Here is a 15,764-nt window from a genome sequence, read left to right as displayed (position 1 = left end):
TGTGAGGAGAGGCTGAGGGAGCTGGGGGGGCTCAGCCTGGAGAAGAGGAGGCTCAGGGGAGACCTCCTCACTCTCTGCAACTCCCTGACAGGAGGGGGGAGCCAGGTGGAGGTCGGGCTCTTCTCCCAGGAACCAGCAGTAGGACAAGAGGGCTCAGAGTCTGCAGCTGTGCCAGGGGAGGTTTAGGTTGGATATCAGGAAGAAATTCTTTACAGAGAGGGTGATCAGCCATTGGAATGGGCTGCTCAGGGAGGGGGTGGATTCTCCGTCCCTGGAGGTGTTTAAGGACAGACTGGATGTGGCATCAGTGCCATGGTCTGGGAACCATGGTGGGGTTGGATCAAGGGTTGGACTTGATGATCTCAGAGGTCTCTTCCAACCCAGCTGATTCTGTGATTCTGTGATCAGAGAGCTCTGCCTTCTGTGGGTGGCTGAGCAAGGGATGGCCTGAGGATGTGGTGTGCACTTAGAGCGTCTGTTGGATGTCTGACTCAGCTCCTGTCTCTTCTCTTTACCTCCCTCTCAGCTGTGGCACGTGCCCCCAGTTCTCACCCTGGTCCCACTCATGATGCAGGGGCTGGTTAAAGAAGTGGGGTTGTGGGGGCAGGAGCAGGCGCTGCCTAAGGAACAGAGTTTTTAAATACTTGGATTTCAAGTGGAAGATGGCTAAACAACCATATAATTTGTTTTGATAACCCTAAACACAAAAGGACAAAAAAGGAGCAGCTGAGGGAGCTGGGGGGGCTCAGCCTGGAGAAAAGGAGGCTCAGGGGGGACCTTCTGGCTCTGCAAGTCCCTGACAGGAGGGGGGAGCCAGGGGGGGTCGGGCTCTGCTCCCAGGGGACAAGTGGAAATGGCCTCAAGTTGCAGCAGGGAAGGTTTAGATTGAATATTAGGAAATTTTCTTTTAATGGAAAGCGTTGCAAAGCATTGGAACGGGCTGTTCAGGGAGGTGGTGGAGTCACCATCCTTGGAAGTGTTCAAGAAAAAGTGGGCACTTAAGGATGTGGTTTAGTTGATAACCTTAAATGTCTTTTCCAACCTTGGCAGTTCTACAATTCAATGATTGTAAATGTTGTTTTTCTGGTGCATTTTCTGCTATTTGTGCAGCAGTTCTGCTCCCAACAAACACTAGCAGTGGCTGGGAGAGGTCCCCCAGCCCTCGTGCTGTTAGCTGTCAGATGTGTTGTCAGGGAGCATCTTCTCCTCTCATCTCCTGTGAACAGTCCCACACAACCTTTGTGGGCAAGGACAGCTACTCCCTTCCAGGCCAAATACTTCAGGAAGAGCCGAGGTCACTTTTCTGGGCACTGAATTGGAGCAGAGGACACTGGTGGTTCCTGATTTCCAAGAAGACTCTCTTGTCTCAGAGCTCCCATCTCTTTATTCAGGAGGAGCACTAAGGAAAAACCTTCCAGCTCTGCCTGCAACCTGCTTTCACAAAGCAGGGGAGCATCTTGTCCATCAGGATGGTTGATGAAAAGCTTGTTTGCTTTGGAAACCAGGTGAGGAGACACTTGGCAGTTAGCTTAGTTAAACCTGATCTCAGAGAGCTGAGATCTTGGTGTCTCCCAGTTTGCCAGCCTCATAGAAGGGTTCAGTAGGAGGGAAGGCCAAAAGCAGAGTTCACATTTGGTTTCTTGGTCCACTGCAGCCTCAGTTACAAGGTTTGGAGCGATGTCTTTATGTCTTTATTTTTTTCCCAATTTCCTGGATGAGCTAAGATGGGGTGGGCTGAGCACTGACATCATCCAGACAGGGCCAAACAGCAGTTTTTCAAGGAAAGGGGAGAGTGTGGCAGTGTCCTCTTTAACCATCTGTCTGGCAGAGGCTGCACAGCTCTTCTTTGGAGACCTGCTGGATCATTTATTGCCTTGTTTGGGACTGAATTATAGATAAGAAGTTCCTCTCCCAAACCTCACTTCCTTGATCTAGGCTATTCCAAGACATGCTGACCAGTGTCCCTAAATTGTCCCTGCTGTAGGGCCCAAAATGCAGGTGTAAGTGTTGTGATGACGATTGGATTAATTGTTTAAATAAGTTTGATTTATGGTGGCAAGGTTAAAACCCTGAGAATAAAATCAGTAGGACAGCCCTGCATCTGAATAAACCCTGTTCATCCCTTCTCTCTGCCTCCCAACCATCTTGCAGGACATGCCCTTCCTAGGTGAAATCTCTCCAGGATTTGTTCTCAGGCCATTGATGCTTATTTTTCCTGGTGCCTTCACTCCCTTCCATCTTGTTTCAGCTCTGGCTTCCCAAGCTACGTTGAGGCTGCTGAATTATGAAGTGGGAAGTCCATGTTTCCCACTGAACAGCCCATTCCCAGCCAAGCAAAAGCCTCCAGCCCAGCCATGCAGTTGCTCAGGGTTAGGAAGAGTTTCCCAGGACGATTATTAACAGAGCTGGAAAATCTGAGGGTTTGGTACCATCTGGAGCTCCCGGCAGGAAGGAGAGGTCTGACAGTGTTGCTGGGTTGCAAAAATGCCCTCAGTGATGCCTCCCCAAGCTCCCAAAAGATGCCAGTGTGCAAAACAGCAGCTCTGAGATGCGCTCACAGCACAGATTTCTGGCACAGCAACATGTACTCACAACAGTCTCGCTACGTCAGCCCGAAGGAATGTGTCAGATCCTGCACCTTCCCCAGGCACGCGGGTATCGGGGCTCATCTCCTGCAGGACACAGCCAGCACATCAACACTTTGCAAAGGCTGGAGTCCCTGCTGATGCAAAAGGGAGATTGGAAGCGTGCAGGTTCGTTTCTCCCCGCAGAAATATCAGTCTTGCTCGTTCACATCAGTCGTTTGGTGTCTCTGCTGGAGCCTGAACCCCAGGGACAGGTGAAAATTAAACCGTGGTGTTGCTGTCCCACCTTTGCAAGCTCAAAAAATATTCTGACTTTTGACAACCCCCACGAAAAACAACAGAACAGAACAAACCACAAAAACCAGATCTTGAGCTACTTATCTTTTATTCTCTGAGTCACAGGATGTGCAGTGTTCACTCGCTTTTTCAGGGGCAGGCCTAGAGCTGTTTTAAGTTTTTCATCGAATCACAGAATGGTCTGGCTTGGAAGGGACCTTAAAGCTCATCCAGTTCCACCCCCTGCCATGGGCAGGGACACCTTCCAGGTTGCTCAGAGCTCCATCCATCCTGGCCTTGGACACTTCCAGGGATCCAGGGGCAGCCACAGCTTCTCTGGGCAACCTGGGCCAGGGCCTCCCCACCCTCCCAGGGAACAATTCCTTCCCAATATCCCATCTAACCCTGCCCTCTGGCAGTGGGAAGCCATTCCCCCTTGTCCTGGCACTCCAGTTCCTGATGAACAGCCCCTCTCTGGCTTCCCTGTAGGTCCCTTCAGATCCTGGAAGGTGCTGTGAGGTCTCCACACAACCTCCGCTTCTCCAATACACATCCTTCTCCAGGATATATTCATATCCTTGTTCCCTCCTGCTACTTTCCATTGGATACCTCAGTTGGAAGGATGATCCTTGCAATGAATAAGGTCTTGCAGATACTTTATGTGCACAATTCCTCGTGGAGCTGCCGTTGCTGGAGCTGCAGGGCACGGACAGGCTGTTCCATCTGCACCCAGCGGAGAGGCCGGGGTGGGCAGCATTAGGAAGCACCAAAATTCAGACCTGTGGCTCAGCGTTGTGCCAGTCCCTTGTTTGCTCTGGGAAGTGCCCACAAACCCCCCAGGTGTTGCTCCCCTGCCTCCCATGGCCGTGTGTTCAGCTTGGCATTGCTGTGTTGCCGTCTCCTGGCCCAGTTATTAACAGCCAACTTCTGTCAAACACAGCAGGTAAACCAGCACCTGAAGTTGCCCTTGTTTTGCAAGCACAATTAAAATCATAGGCGAGTCTGTCTGTGTTGTAAAATGTGGAAAAGGCAGGGGGGTGTCTCTGTGCCTGGGCTCTGTGTCCTCTCTCCCCTCCCTGGCAGTGCTCCTGCAGCAGAACAAGGCACAGGCACCGAGGCATCGCCACAGGAGCACTCTGGGCACAGGCAGAGAGCCTCCAGCAGATCACTCTGTGCTGCTGAGACACAAATCCACCTTACACCAAAGTTTGCTGCGTGGCTCATTAATGAATTTGCATTTCTCTCCCATCTGTTAGTCCCAGCAGAGATTTTCTTCCTTGCTCTCAGTACAAAAATGCTTTGCTTTGTTTTCCCTAGGGATCAACCAACGTGGTTTACCAAGCCCACCATGTGAGCAGGAGTAAGAGAGGCCAAGTTGTGGGTACCAGAGGAGGATTTCGAGGCTGCACCGTTTGGCTGACAGGTATTTTCAGCTGGGTGTGAGAGCGTGGCGTCCCCTGTGAAACTCCCTGCATGAGGTGGGGATCCGGGATCCGCAGGAAACGTCAGCATTCCTGTGAGCTGGGAATTGCAAAACATTCACATGTGGGAAACACGGACACACGGTGCTGGCGCAGCAAGATGTTCTCCCTGGCAGCTGCTGCCCAGAACTGATGTTTTTATGAATTTCCCAGCTGTTATCAGGCTCCTTTGAACACGTCAGAGGCCCTAAGGGGAGCACTTGTTGTTCCCAAGTGTGTAGCTGAGGAAGCCTTGGCTCAAACCCAGCCAGTCCTTGGCAGTGAAACGTGCCCAGGGCTGTCCAAGATGCGGATGTTTTCATTCAGGGGCGGTGGGAAGTTTATTGGGACACGCAGGTTTGCTGTGTCTAAGGCAGCACAAGGCAGTCACCTTGTCTGGAAAACAAATACTCCCAGCCAGTCGCACTGGAAGCAACTCCTTGCATGTGTTTTGCTGCCCTTCTCCTCTGCTTTGAAAATAAACTCATTGTTTGGGGATTAAGGGCTGCTGGAAGTGATAATTGCATTTCTCATTTCTAATATTTAGACAGCTCTGTCTTTTGCCACTTGCCCAGTTGTTCCTTTGCTTGTTAAATATTGGCATTTTCATTGATGGAGGATGTTGAAGGACATGCTTGGGAGGGTTTGTAAAGCCATTCTGATTTGCCTTTCTGTCAGTTTAGATGGTAGATGTTTGATTACAACACATTTCTGTTTTGTTCTCCTCTTCAACTTCAGTTCAATTTCAAAAAACCTGTCCAAGGCAATTTCCTTCTCCTTCGAGTATCACACAAAAAATCTTGTGCCTGAAAGGTTTGAGCTTCTCTGGCTTGTGATTGTTCTTTGAAATATGCACCTGGAGAAGAAGTGTCTGTGGATGCAGAGGGGCCATTGCTGCTGGGGCCTGTCCCACCCCACACAGTTGCTGCAAGAACCTTTCCTTGGGTTCAGTCTGGAACAGTGGGAACAGAAGGAGGAAGAGGAGGCAACAGCACCTTTCCAAACTTCCCCTACTTCCTGTTGCCTGTTTGTCCCACCACATCCCAGCAAGAGGTGTTTTTGCAGCACTGCTGGGTTGAGCCCCTCCAGACGTTGGGATGTAGCAGCTTTTCTCATGGCAAGACGAGGGGGCTCAGTCTTAAGCTGTGCCAGGGGAGGTTTAGGTTGGATATTAGGAAGAATTTCTTTGCAGAGAGGGTAATCAGCCATTGGAATGGGCTGCCCAGGGAGGGGGTGGATTCTCCATCCCTGGAGGTGTTTAAGGTGAGACTGGATGTGGCATCAGTGCCATGGGCTGGGAACCACGGCGGGGTTGGATTGAGGGTTGGACTTGATGGTCTCTGAGGTCTTTTCCAAGCTGATTCTGTGCTTCTATGATTAATAAGAAGGGTTGACCCAGTGCTAAAAAGATGAATCCAACTTCCCTTCCTCACTCCTTCCTGAAGCAACTTCAGACAGAAGGAGTTTCGCTGCCGGTGAATCTCCCCCCAGGAGGTCTCGCGTTACACCCTCACTCTTCGGCCCTCACCCCTGACCCTCACTGCTCTGTCTCCAACAGGCCTTTCTGGAGCTGGCAAGACAACCATTGGCTTTGCCCTGGAAGAGTACTTGGTCTCCCATGGCATCCCTTGCTACTCCCTGGACGGCGACAACGTCCGGCACGGCCTGAACAAGAACCTGGGTTTCTCGGCGTCGGACCGCGAGGAGAACATCCGGCGCATCGCCGAGGTCGCCCGGCTCTTCGCCGACGCGGGGCTCGTCTGCATCACCAGCTTCATCTCCCCTTTCACCAAGGTACCTCCCCGCAGCACAGCCTGCCCTGCCCTGCCCTCCGCCCCGGGATGGTTCCTGGGGAGGGGAGGTTTGCATAGAGCACTTCCCAAACAATGCTTCTGCCCACTGCTGCTCTCTTCCCTCTCCAAACAACTGCACACCATCAGTTTTAGGAGACCTCCTTGAATGTTTGATGTGATCTCCTTGAATGTATTCCGTGGTACAAATTGATGTAAAGCTAAGAGGGGGTTAAGATCTCCCTGCAGAAGGCAGAAAAGAGGCACAAAAGCAACAGCCTATCCTAGAACTGTCTCTGCTCATCTGGAAGAAGATGTGATTGTGGGTTTTTTTGCTTCCTGAGAGGACTGAGTAGCTGCTGCTATCAAGCTGCTGCAAGCAGTTCCTTTTTTCGTAGAATCACAGAATCATTAAGGTTGGAAAAGACCTCTAAGATCATCAAGCCCAGCTGTTTTTTGGCACAGGGCAGATAATTATTCACAGTCTTAAGTTCTGCTGTCCCGCTTCACGAAAAGATCTTGAGGTTTTGGATGGGAAAAGCTGAAAACAGAACGAGCTTGTAGATTTGTACAATTTTTTTTTTCAAGTATCTTTAAAGAAAAGGAGGGAAGGGAGATGAAAAGCCCTTGTTAGAATTAGTGTAAATTTAATAAATCTGTAACAGAGACACATTTGCCTGTGTCAAATTCCGGGACACATCATGTAGCAGGAAGGTGCTTGCTGCAGTTTGGACACACAGGATTTTCCCATCTGTCTTCTAACAGGACCGTCAAAATGCACGGAAAATTCACGAGGCAGCTGGACTTCCTTTCTTTGAAATCTTTGTAGATGCTCCTTTAAATATCTGTGAAAGCAGAGATGTGAAGGGCCTGTACAAAAAGGCAAGAGCTGGAGAGATCAAAGGTATGGAGGAGTGAGGTTTTATTTTGCCTTTACTTTCCAAAGCATTGGACACCTTGTAGCACGTAGAGGTGGGTTTCTAAAGGCTCTTTGTGGAGCACAAGAGGATCCTGTTTCCCTAATCTTGCTGTCACAAGTGTCACTTGTCATACCCAGCATGGTTGAATGCCTGCTGGTTGTTTGTACAGCATTGTTGGCTCTGGGGCGCCGAGTATTACATTAAATAAATTGAATTTGGGATTTAATTGTCCGCAGGATTCACGGGGATTGACTCGGAGTACGAGAAACCTGAAGCTCCTGAGCTAGTGTTGAAAACGAACATTGCATCAGTGTCTGAGTGTATCCAGCAGGTTGTGGAGCTCCTCCAAGCACAGGTAGGTCATTTTTATGCCACCGTCACCAGCAGATTTGGAATCCTGCTTTGGGACATGGACTTTTTGATGTGCACATAAAAACCAGTGTGTTTCTTACAGGTGCTGTCTCTTCTCTGTCTTTCAGAATATCGTTCCCAGGGGCTCAATTAAGGACGTTCTTGAGCTGTTTGTGCCTGAAAATAAGCTCAGCAGTGTCCGAGCTGAGGCAGAGAAGCTGCCATCCGTGGAGATCACTAAGGTACTGTCAGGGGTTTTGTCATTCTTTAGCTGTTCCAGGGGTAGAAGCTTCCAGGAGAGTGTTGCCAGAGGGGCCTGTGTTCCTGTGAGGGCCATGTCCTTTTCTGGCTGTGGGTTGTGGTGAGCTGAGGTGTGATCCTGACCCTCAGCTATTTTCTGCTGTGTCTCTGCCCTGTGCTGGTGGAAGTCAGGGCTGTCAGTCCCCTTTGCTGTGTTAATACAGCCCCACAAGTTCACACTGACAGGTTGGATATTAGGAAGAAATTGTTCCCTGTGAGGGTGGGGAGGCCCTGGCCCAGGTTGCCCAGAGAAGCTGTGGCTGCCCCTGGATCCCTGGAAGTGTCCAAGGCCAGGTTGGACGGGGCTTGGAGCAACCTGGGCTAGTGGGAGGTGTCCCTGCCCATGGCAAGGGGTGGGATGAGATGATCTTTAAGATCCCTTCCATCCCAACCCATTCTGTGACCCTGAAGGAGTGTGACAGGAGTGCCCTGTGGGTTTGTTTTGCAGCTGGATCTGCAGTGGGTGCAGGTGCTGAGCGAAGGCTGGGCCACTCCTCTGAAGGGCTTCATGCGTGAGGCAGAGTACCTGCAAGTGCTCCACTTTGACACCCTGCTCAACGGTATGGATCCCCACTCCCTGCAGGAATGCTGGCCCAGAAGCCACTGTGGGATGGGATTCTCACCCCACAGAGCACCTTCATGCTCGGCTCTGCTGTGCTCCTTTCCTCTCCTGTGTTAAATGCAGGGGCTCCTGAAGGTGGCTGAGGTCACAGCCCTGGCTCACAGCTCTGACACCCTTCAGGCATTTCAGGAACCCTTGTGCAGCTCTTTCCATGCTTGGTTATACCAGGGTAAATAGAGATGCAACCCCGAGGCCAGGCTGGGCTTGGAGGTGGGAGGAGAAGGCACCTGTTCCTTGGAAACAGGAGCTGAGCCTGATTTTTCTCCCCCCACCCCACTTTCCTGCTTATCCAATACGGTAACTTGAGACCAATCAGATTTCTCCGTCCATTAGTAGCATGTGCTCCATCCCTGGAAAAGGCAGGGAGTGCTCAGGTTGTGATCATCCACAGCTGAGAGAGGGGCATGGATGTTCCCATCCAGTGTCTCAACTGCAGATGCTGTCACTGTGACCTCACTTAGGGGTTTGTAGACCTGGTCGTGACCTCTGCCCTCAGGGATCTTGGATCTTGGTGAGCCTTTGAGCCTGGCCCTCCCTCTAGAAGATCCCCTGGTCAGCTGGAGCAGTGACTCACTGCTGTTATTAGGATTTGGGCACCGTGCAGCAGAGGCAAAGCCCAGGGCTGCTCCCTTTGGACTGGGTGGGGGCTTCTGCTCTCAGACACATCGTAGCCTTTCACCTCCTTCCCAGGGTGCAGACAGTGTCCAGCAGCACATGCCCTTGTTATCAGAGCCTGCTCTGTGGTCTTTGAGCTGCCTGCTGTGCCTGACGGGGCCGCAGAGGTGCCCCTTGATGACCACGTTGCTTCAGAGCTCTGTACTTTGTGCCGGAGGCTCGTCTCGGAGAGCACCTGGTTTTGGGGTGCCCCCCACCCCTGCAGGCATCACTGAGCAGAGCTCCTCTGAGCTCTGTGGGCATATGTTCAGGATTTGTGGAGCTCTGTGGGGTCAGGGACAAAGCCAGGACAGCAGCTTTGCAGGGGGATGAACTCTTCAGAGCGAGGTCTTTGCAGCAGAGAGCATCAATGTCAGTCCCTGCTCCACCTCATCTCCATGGAGGTCTCCAAACTCCACATCTGCATGGTCAGGCCCTCAGGGTGGCATCTGGGCAGGAAGGAGAACATCCCAGCCGCTCCTGGATGAGCCTTAGGAAATGGTGGAAGGTTCCACCTCGTGGTGCTGAGAACTGCACTGCCTAGGAGAGGTTTGAGGCTGGTCCTTCCCGAGTCAGTCCAGCACCAGAGAGGTTGGGGTGGCACCGTGGAGGAGCACGGCCACACTGTCAGGCCTGTGCTCAGGAGGTGCTTGGCTGAGGTTTGAAATGCTTTGGTTCTTGCAGTGGTTTCCATAACGTGCCTATGAATGTTAATTATCTTAATTGTGTTTGTGTTCTCACAGGAAAGAGTCGCTCAGTAGCTGGTATGTATGTAACTGTCCTTAGGCTGAACACAAATTACTGCAATTGAGATTTTTTTGCTGTAATTTTTTGAGATTTATTAAAAAGAAAGAAAAGAAAAAGAAATTATAAAGTCTAGACACAACCATGGCCTGGTTTTGATCCACGTGGCCTGACACATCCATGTCATCCAGACCACAAACATCCCAGTCGTGCAGTTTTGTGATGATTACCATCATTGGGGTGATCTTTTGTTAATTCTCCACCTTGCATTGGGAAATAGAGCCTGAATATCCTCCCTTTCAGCATCATTGGTTGGTTTCATAATCCAGCTTTTGGTTTTTCCCCTGCTGACTTCATTGACTGATTAATGTGATTTGAATGTATGAAGTTGATATTGATTGGATCCCATGTGACTGTAATTCTGATTATCCATGAAAATTGCTGCCTGGCAGACGAATGATACCCGGTTGTGAATTAAAAGTAAATGCAAATATTTTAATAAGGATTTAAAAAATCTACAACCTAGTCAAAATGCTCAAATTAAGACTCTCGGGGGTCCAAACTGATTTCAGTCGGATCAGAACGAAGTGAATCAGTGATTTGTTTGTGACTGGAAACTCATGGGAGGGACTGATTCTTCTGTATTAACACTGGAATTATCCAAGGAGAAATGGGAGGGCTTTAGTGGAGGACTGGGAGATTGGGGGAGCAAGGATAAAACCAACATGATTTCAAGGTATTTAGGGACAGCATCGAAATTAGGAAGTGCATGTGCAAATATAGACTTGCTGTACAGACACAGATTAAACATGGACAGTGCAGAGATGTCAGGGAGGGGGAGTAGCAGTATCGAGATATCCCCAAAAAAACCCCAAAGAAACCAAGTGTGGTGGTGTTTCCCTGGTGGAAGAGGCAGCTCAGGAGGCGTGCAGGGAATGGGATGCTCCAGGTAACACCATCTCCACAGAGGTGGTTCTGCCAGAGGAGAGGCAGGGGTTACATCCAGGGCTGTGTTTTCCAAGCACATTTACATTCCTCAACTTTACAACTAATGGAGAAGAACCAGGGAAGAGAGGGAGCACAGGAAGTAATGAGATGCTCCAGGTGTCTCAGAGACATCCGTGTCCCTGGGATAGGGAGCTTCTGTATCCCACTAACATCACAACTTAGGGCAGTGCCAAAGAGAAACCGACACCGCGACTAAACTTCCGTGGAAACCTCCTTTTCCTGTGTTCCCGAGCCCCGGGGCTGGAGGATGGTGAAGTTGTGCCCCTCTCTTGGCAGATGGTGTGGTGAACCTGAGCGTCCCCATCGTGCTGCCGGTGTCAGAGGAGGACAAGCAGCGGCTGGAGGGCTGCGAGGCGCTGGCGCTCAGCTTCCAGGGCCGCAGGGTGGCCGTGCTCCGGAGCCCGGAGTTCTTCCAGCACAGGAAGGAGGAGCGCTGTGCCCGTGTCTGGGGCACCACCTGCCCCAGGCACCCCCACATCCAGGTAAGGGTTGCCCCCTCGCTGCCCTGGGAAGCCTGGCTGGGGCTGGGGAACCGAACCTTTCCCGGGTTTTGAGGGCCACGGGGTTTCCTGTTTGCCCAGCTCCCTGCTGGGAATCATCACATCCCGAGCAGGCAGGACTGAAGAGTTGGACTCAGTGATCCTGGTGGGTCCCTTCCATCTCAGAATATTCTGTGAAATTTTAGGCTGTTCTGTACAGGCAGCCAACAGGGGTGTCATGTTTTTACAGCTCCTCTCTTCCCACTTACTCTCTGGCAGTCCAAGGAGCTTCATCCCTCAGAAAGGGAGAGCTCTGGGTGCCACCCAGTGACTTGAGCTGTCAGAACTCGTGACTCTGCTTAGAAAGGCTGAAGCTGTGTTAGTCCTTTCCTGCTCCCTTAGAACACCTCTTGTAGTGAATCAGCAGCAGTGTGCTCACCGTGCAGCAGGTGTATTCCTCCTGCATATTCCCAGGAGGAAAGAGCAAAGAGTGAGGTGGAGGAAGGTCTTGTGCCAGAGTGCAGCACCCAGCTGGGTGCAGTGGTGGGGACTGGGTGGCTGATGCTTTGTGCTGCTCGTGACATTCAGTTCCTGTGGCTACTGTAAGGATGTTTTCTGCCTACAACGTGCTGAAGGAGAAGGGAAGATCACCCCACCAGCTGAGTCAAGCCTAACACTTCCAAAGGAGAGCGGGAGAGGGAAAAGCATGTCCTTGGTGCCCCCTCTGCACTGCGTGTGTGTGTCATTCACAGATGGTGATGGAGAGTGGAGACTGGCTGGTTGGGGGAGACCTCCATGTCCTGGAGAGGATCAAGTGGAACGATGGGCTGGACCAGTACCGCCTCACCCCACGGGCTCTGAAGCAGAAGTTCAGGGAGATGAATGCTGGTGAGTGCCCTGGGTTGGCACTGGGGACACGGCTCTCCCTGCCCCAGCTGGCACCAGGAGGTTGGTGTGATCCATGGTGATGTGCTCCCAGGCTCGCAGCACTCACGAGGTTGCTTCTGGATCCTCCCAAAATGGGACTGTTCAGGTGGGGTTGAGCAGTAAGAGGGACCCAGGGCGTGGCACAAAAAGTGGGGCAGGGTCTCTGTGGTTTAAGGATGGTGCTTGTGATGGGCTGGACAGTGCTGAGCATCCTGCTCGTGTCCTCCCTGGCAGGTCAGAGCCTCCCTGTCAGCACTGACATGGTTGGCCTTGCACATGGGCACAGCTCAGGTGTCTGCTCCCAGGGGGGCTATCCCACAGAATCCCAGAGTAGTTTGGGTTGGAAGAGACCTTAAGGATCATCTCATTGCAACCCCCTGCCATGGGCAGGGACACCTTCTACTAGACCAGGGTTGCTCCAAGCCCTGTCCCACCTCATCCCAGCAGGCTGGCAGAGCTCAGACACCCACCCTTGCTTTGGGGAGAGTGTTGATCTTCCTGAAGGTGTCATTGAGCTCATGGAGCTGGCAGGTCACTTAGGAAGTTGGGGAACTTGCTGGAGGTGTCCAGTGGCACTTACAAACATTATAGGAGGGCTGAACATTATAGGACTGAAACCAGCCCCAGAGGAAAGGGCTGTAATGAGAACAGCCTTGGCAGAGCGATGGATCTGTGTGAAACACTCACCTGAGGTGTTTAAGGCCTCACTAGCGTGGAGACAGGACACACTCATGGCTGTGTGGAAATGCCAGGGGTGTGAGATGAAGCCAAGGCACCCGAGGGTCGGTGCCAGCCCCTGACCCTCCGCATCCTTCCCTCCCAGACGCCGTGTTCGCGTTCCAGCTGCGCAACCCCGTGCACAACGGGCACGCCCTGCTCATGCAGGACACGCGGCGCCAGCTCCTGGAGAGGGGCTACAAAAACCCTGTGCTGCTCCTGCACCCCCTGGGGGGGTGGACCAAGGATGACGACGTGCCGCTAGAGTGGCGGATGAAGCAGCACGCGGCCGTGCTGGAGGAGCAGGTCCTGGACCCCAAGTCGACCATCGTGGCCATCTTCCCCTCTCCCATGCTCTACGCCGGCCCCACTGAGGTAATGTAGCCTCTGCCTGCTCCCCAGGGCAAGGTGTGAAGCCTGTCCATGGGGATTCTGCTGCCAGCCTACCCCTGCAGCTCTGGGAAGTCCCGGGAAGGGAGTTGTAGCCATTGCCTCGCTGTTGGTTCTCTCCACGGGTCCCCCGCCCTTGCTGCCACAGCAATGTCCCGGCAGAGCTCGGCTCCATGGGCTCCCATCCCCTCACTGGGGACAAGGGGCAGAAACAAGATTTCACCTTTTCCTGTCAGGCAGGGACATTCATTTGGTTTCCCTCAGTGTTTCCCTTCTGTCCCTAAATCGCTGGGACGAAAGGGGTCAGTGCTGGACCTGCCCCGAGGGAGGAGGGGAGGGTTGCGCAGGCAGCCTTTGGTGTGTGACCATGCAGCGCCTGTGCATGTTCAAGGTTCCAACTGTGACCTCCATTTGCCACCAGGCTGGGACAAACCCCGTTCCCATGCCCAGTGTTTCCATGGAAATATGTGTCCTTAGGAGAACTGTGGTTGCATCGGGTCCAAGCAGTGGAAGATGTGTCTGGGCGGCCTGAGAGTGCTGCGACAAACCACGGCGAGGCTGCTGACACATCTCCTGCCTTCCTTCCCTCCTTCCTTCCTGCGTGTGCATGGCCAGGACCTCTCTTGCAGCCCGGGCTGGGTGGCCCCGTTGCTGCTCAGCCCTCAGCCCTGTGTCCCCCCCGTGCAGGTGCAGTGGCACTGCCGAGCCCGGATGATCGCGGGGGCCAACTTCTACATCGTGGGGCGCGATCCCGCAGGGATGCCGCACCCCGACACCAAGAAGGACCTGTACGAGCCCACGCACGGCGGGAAGGTGCTCAGCATGGCCCCGGGGCTCACCTCGGTGGAGATCATCCCCTTCAGGGTGGCTGCCTACAACAAGCTGAAAAGGGCCATGGATTTTTATGACCCCAAAAGGTAACGCGGCAGCGGCGTCGCGGCTCCTTCGGCCCCCGCGGCACGTGGGGTTTGTGGTCACCTCGGGCTCACAGCTTGGCCAGGGCAGAGGGAAAACCCTTGGTGTTCCTCTAAAGGAGAGGAGTGGGGGGAGAACCTGGGAAAGCCACCTGGAATTCCCCCTCAGGAGCTGTCACCAGGTCAAGGATGGGTCACGTGGAACTAAAGATGCCACAGGGAGGATAAGCAGCACAGTCTGGGGACTGAGTGGCAGGAGAAGCACAGCCTCTCCCAGCTGGGGAGGTGGGTCATGGATGCTCCAGCTCCTCTGGGACGAGGAACCCTCGGGGGCTGACTCAGGCCAGCCCTGCTGATGTCGCCTGTCTCTGTTTGGCACAGGCACGACGACTTCGACTTCATCTCAGGAACACGCATGAGGAAACTCGCTCGGGAAGGGGAGAACCCCCCGGACGGCTTCATGGCCCCCAAAGCCTGGAAAGTCCTCACCACCTACTACCAGTCGCTGGAAAAGAAGAATTAACTCTCCTCCTTCCCAGAAATACTTGTATTAAGAGTGAGCAATGATTGATTGATTCCCTATGACACAGATCAGTTACTTGGCATTTCCAGTGCTCTGACCGTGGGATTTTCCCACCCGGGTCGGAGTGTTTTTTACTAATCAGAAATACTTTGAGCCTGGTCCTTCTCCCCTTGAAGCTGCTGGGAGCATCGTTGTGGAGCTGGAAGGGAGAAGGGCAGCAGGTCCTTCATTCCCAGCTGAGCCTGGTGGCAGGAAGCCCAGCACAGCCTCCAGATGGGCCACACGGATATTTTGGTGCTGCTGGGGCCACGCTCCGGCTCCCAGTGCAGAGGTGGGGGCTCAGCACCAGGATAAATCCTGCCTGTCCCTGCGAGGAGCAGGAATGAAGAAGTGCCTTCCCAGTGCCCCTCTCCCAGCACTGCCTGACGAGGCAGGAGCAGCTGCTGAAGTGAGGAGCAGGTGCTGCTGCTGGGGTGAGAAACGGGCACCCCGTGCCCAGATCCAGTCACTGTCCTCCAGGTTGTGCCTTGGACAGTTTTTCCTAGTAAACAGCGGAATCTTTTTAATGCCCTTTTTTAAAAGGATTTTTTTAAATCAGCCTTGACCACCTCCAGTTCCTTGTGGCCGAGCCAGTTGCTCACTGACATTCCTTGCTTCCTTCCTCCCGCTTGACCTCTCTGGTCAAACAAAACCCGGGATGAGCGTTCCTGGTGCTCTGAGCTCAGCTCTCTGTGGGGACTGTGCCATGGTGCTCCCTGTGCTCACAGCCTGGCAGGGGAAGCTGGCCTGGGAGGCACCTGAGATCTCTGAGGAAGATCTGGGCAGCAAGAAAAAATTGGGGATGCCATCCACATGCTCTGGGGTATATTCCTGCCTGGCAGGATCGGATCCTCCTTCGTGATTTTTGTACCTGTCCTTCTTTAGTAGCTGCCCCGGATCCGGTCAGGATGTGTTCCCAATGAACAGGAACCAGCATTCCCTTCTTCTTGTGCTTCAGTGTTAATGACAAATGGGTCTGTGCTCAGCAAAACCAACCAGCCTCCCCTTGTCAGGGTCGGGAGCGACACCGCCAGCTCAGAGCTGCTGTGCTGGGGCCACGGCACA

At 53.0% G+C, this 15,764-nt stretch overlaps 1 protein-coding gene across 2 annotated transcripts in view; it reads left to right on the top strand.

Moving 5' to 3' along the window:
* PAPSS2 (3'-phosphoadenosine 5'-phosphosulfate synthase 2) overlaps positions 1–15,551 on the top strand; it is a 24,515-nt gene extending 8,964 nt beyond the window's left edge. The window contains exons 2-13 of one of the 2 annotated variants that reach the window (XM_027692904.1): positions 4,179–4,284; positions 5,880–6,115; positions 6,877–7,015; positions 7,268–7,386; positions 7,511–7,624; positions 8,131–8,242; positions 9,702–9,722; positions 10,987–11,192; positions 11,942–12,077; positions 12,940–13,208; positions 13,911–14,140; positions 14,519–15,551. In XM_027692904.1, the coding sequence (XP_027548705.1) occupies positions 4,179–4,284; positions 5,880–6,115; positions 6,877–7,015; positions 7,268–7,386; positions 7,511–7,624; positions 8,131–8,242; positions 9,702–9,722; positions 10,987–11,192; positions 11,942–12,077; positions 12,940–13,208; positions 13,911–14,140; positions 14,519–14,660 (1,830 nt within the window). In that variant the 3' untranslated portion in view covers positions 14,661–15,551. The remainder of the gene's footprint in view (positions 1–4,178; positions 4,285–5,879; positions 6,116–6,876; positions 7,016–7,267; positions 7,387–7,510; positions 7,625–8,130; positions 8,243–9,701; positions 9,723–10,986; positions 11,193–11,941; positions 12,078–12,939; positions 13,209–13,910; positions 14,141–14,518) is intronic. The other variant, XM_027692905.1, reaches the window with a different exon arrangement.
* The last annotated feature ends 213 nt before the right edge of the window (positions 15,552–15,764 follow it).

The sequence above is a fragment of the Neopelma chrysocephalum genome, unplaced genomic scaffold, assembly GCF_003984885.1.
Source record: "Neopelma chrysocephalum unplaced genomic scaffold, ASM398488v2 Primary Assembly neopelma1_89, whole genome shotgun sequence".
Lineage (NCBI taxonomy): Eukaryota > Metazoa > Chordata > Aves > Passeriformes > Pipridae > Neopelma > Neopelma chrysocephalum.
Note: the sequence above shows the minus strand (reverse complement) of the source record. Positions and strands in the feature narration are given on the sequence as shown.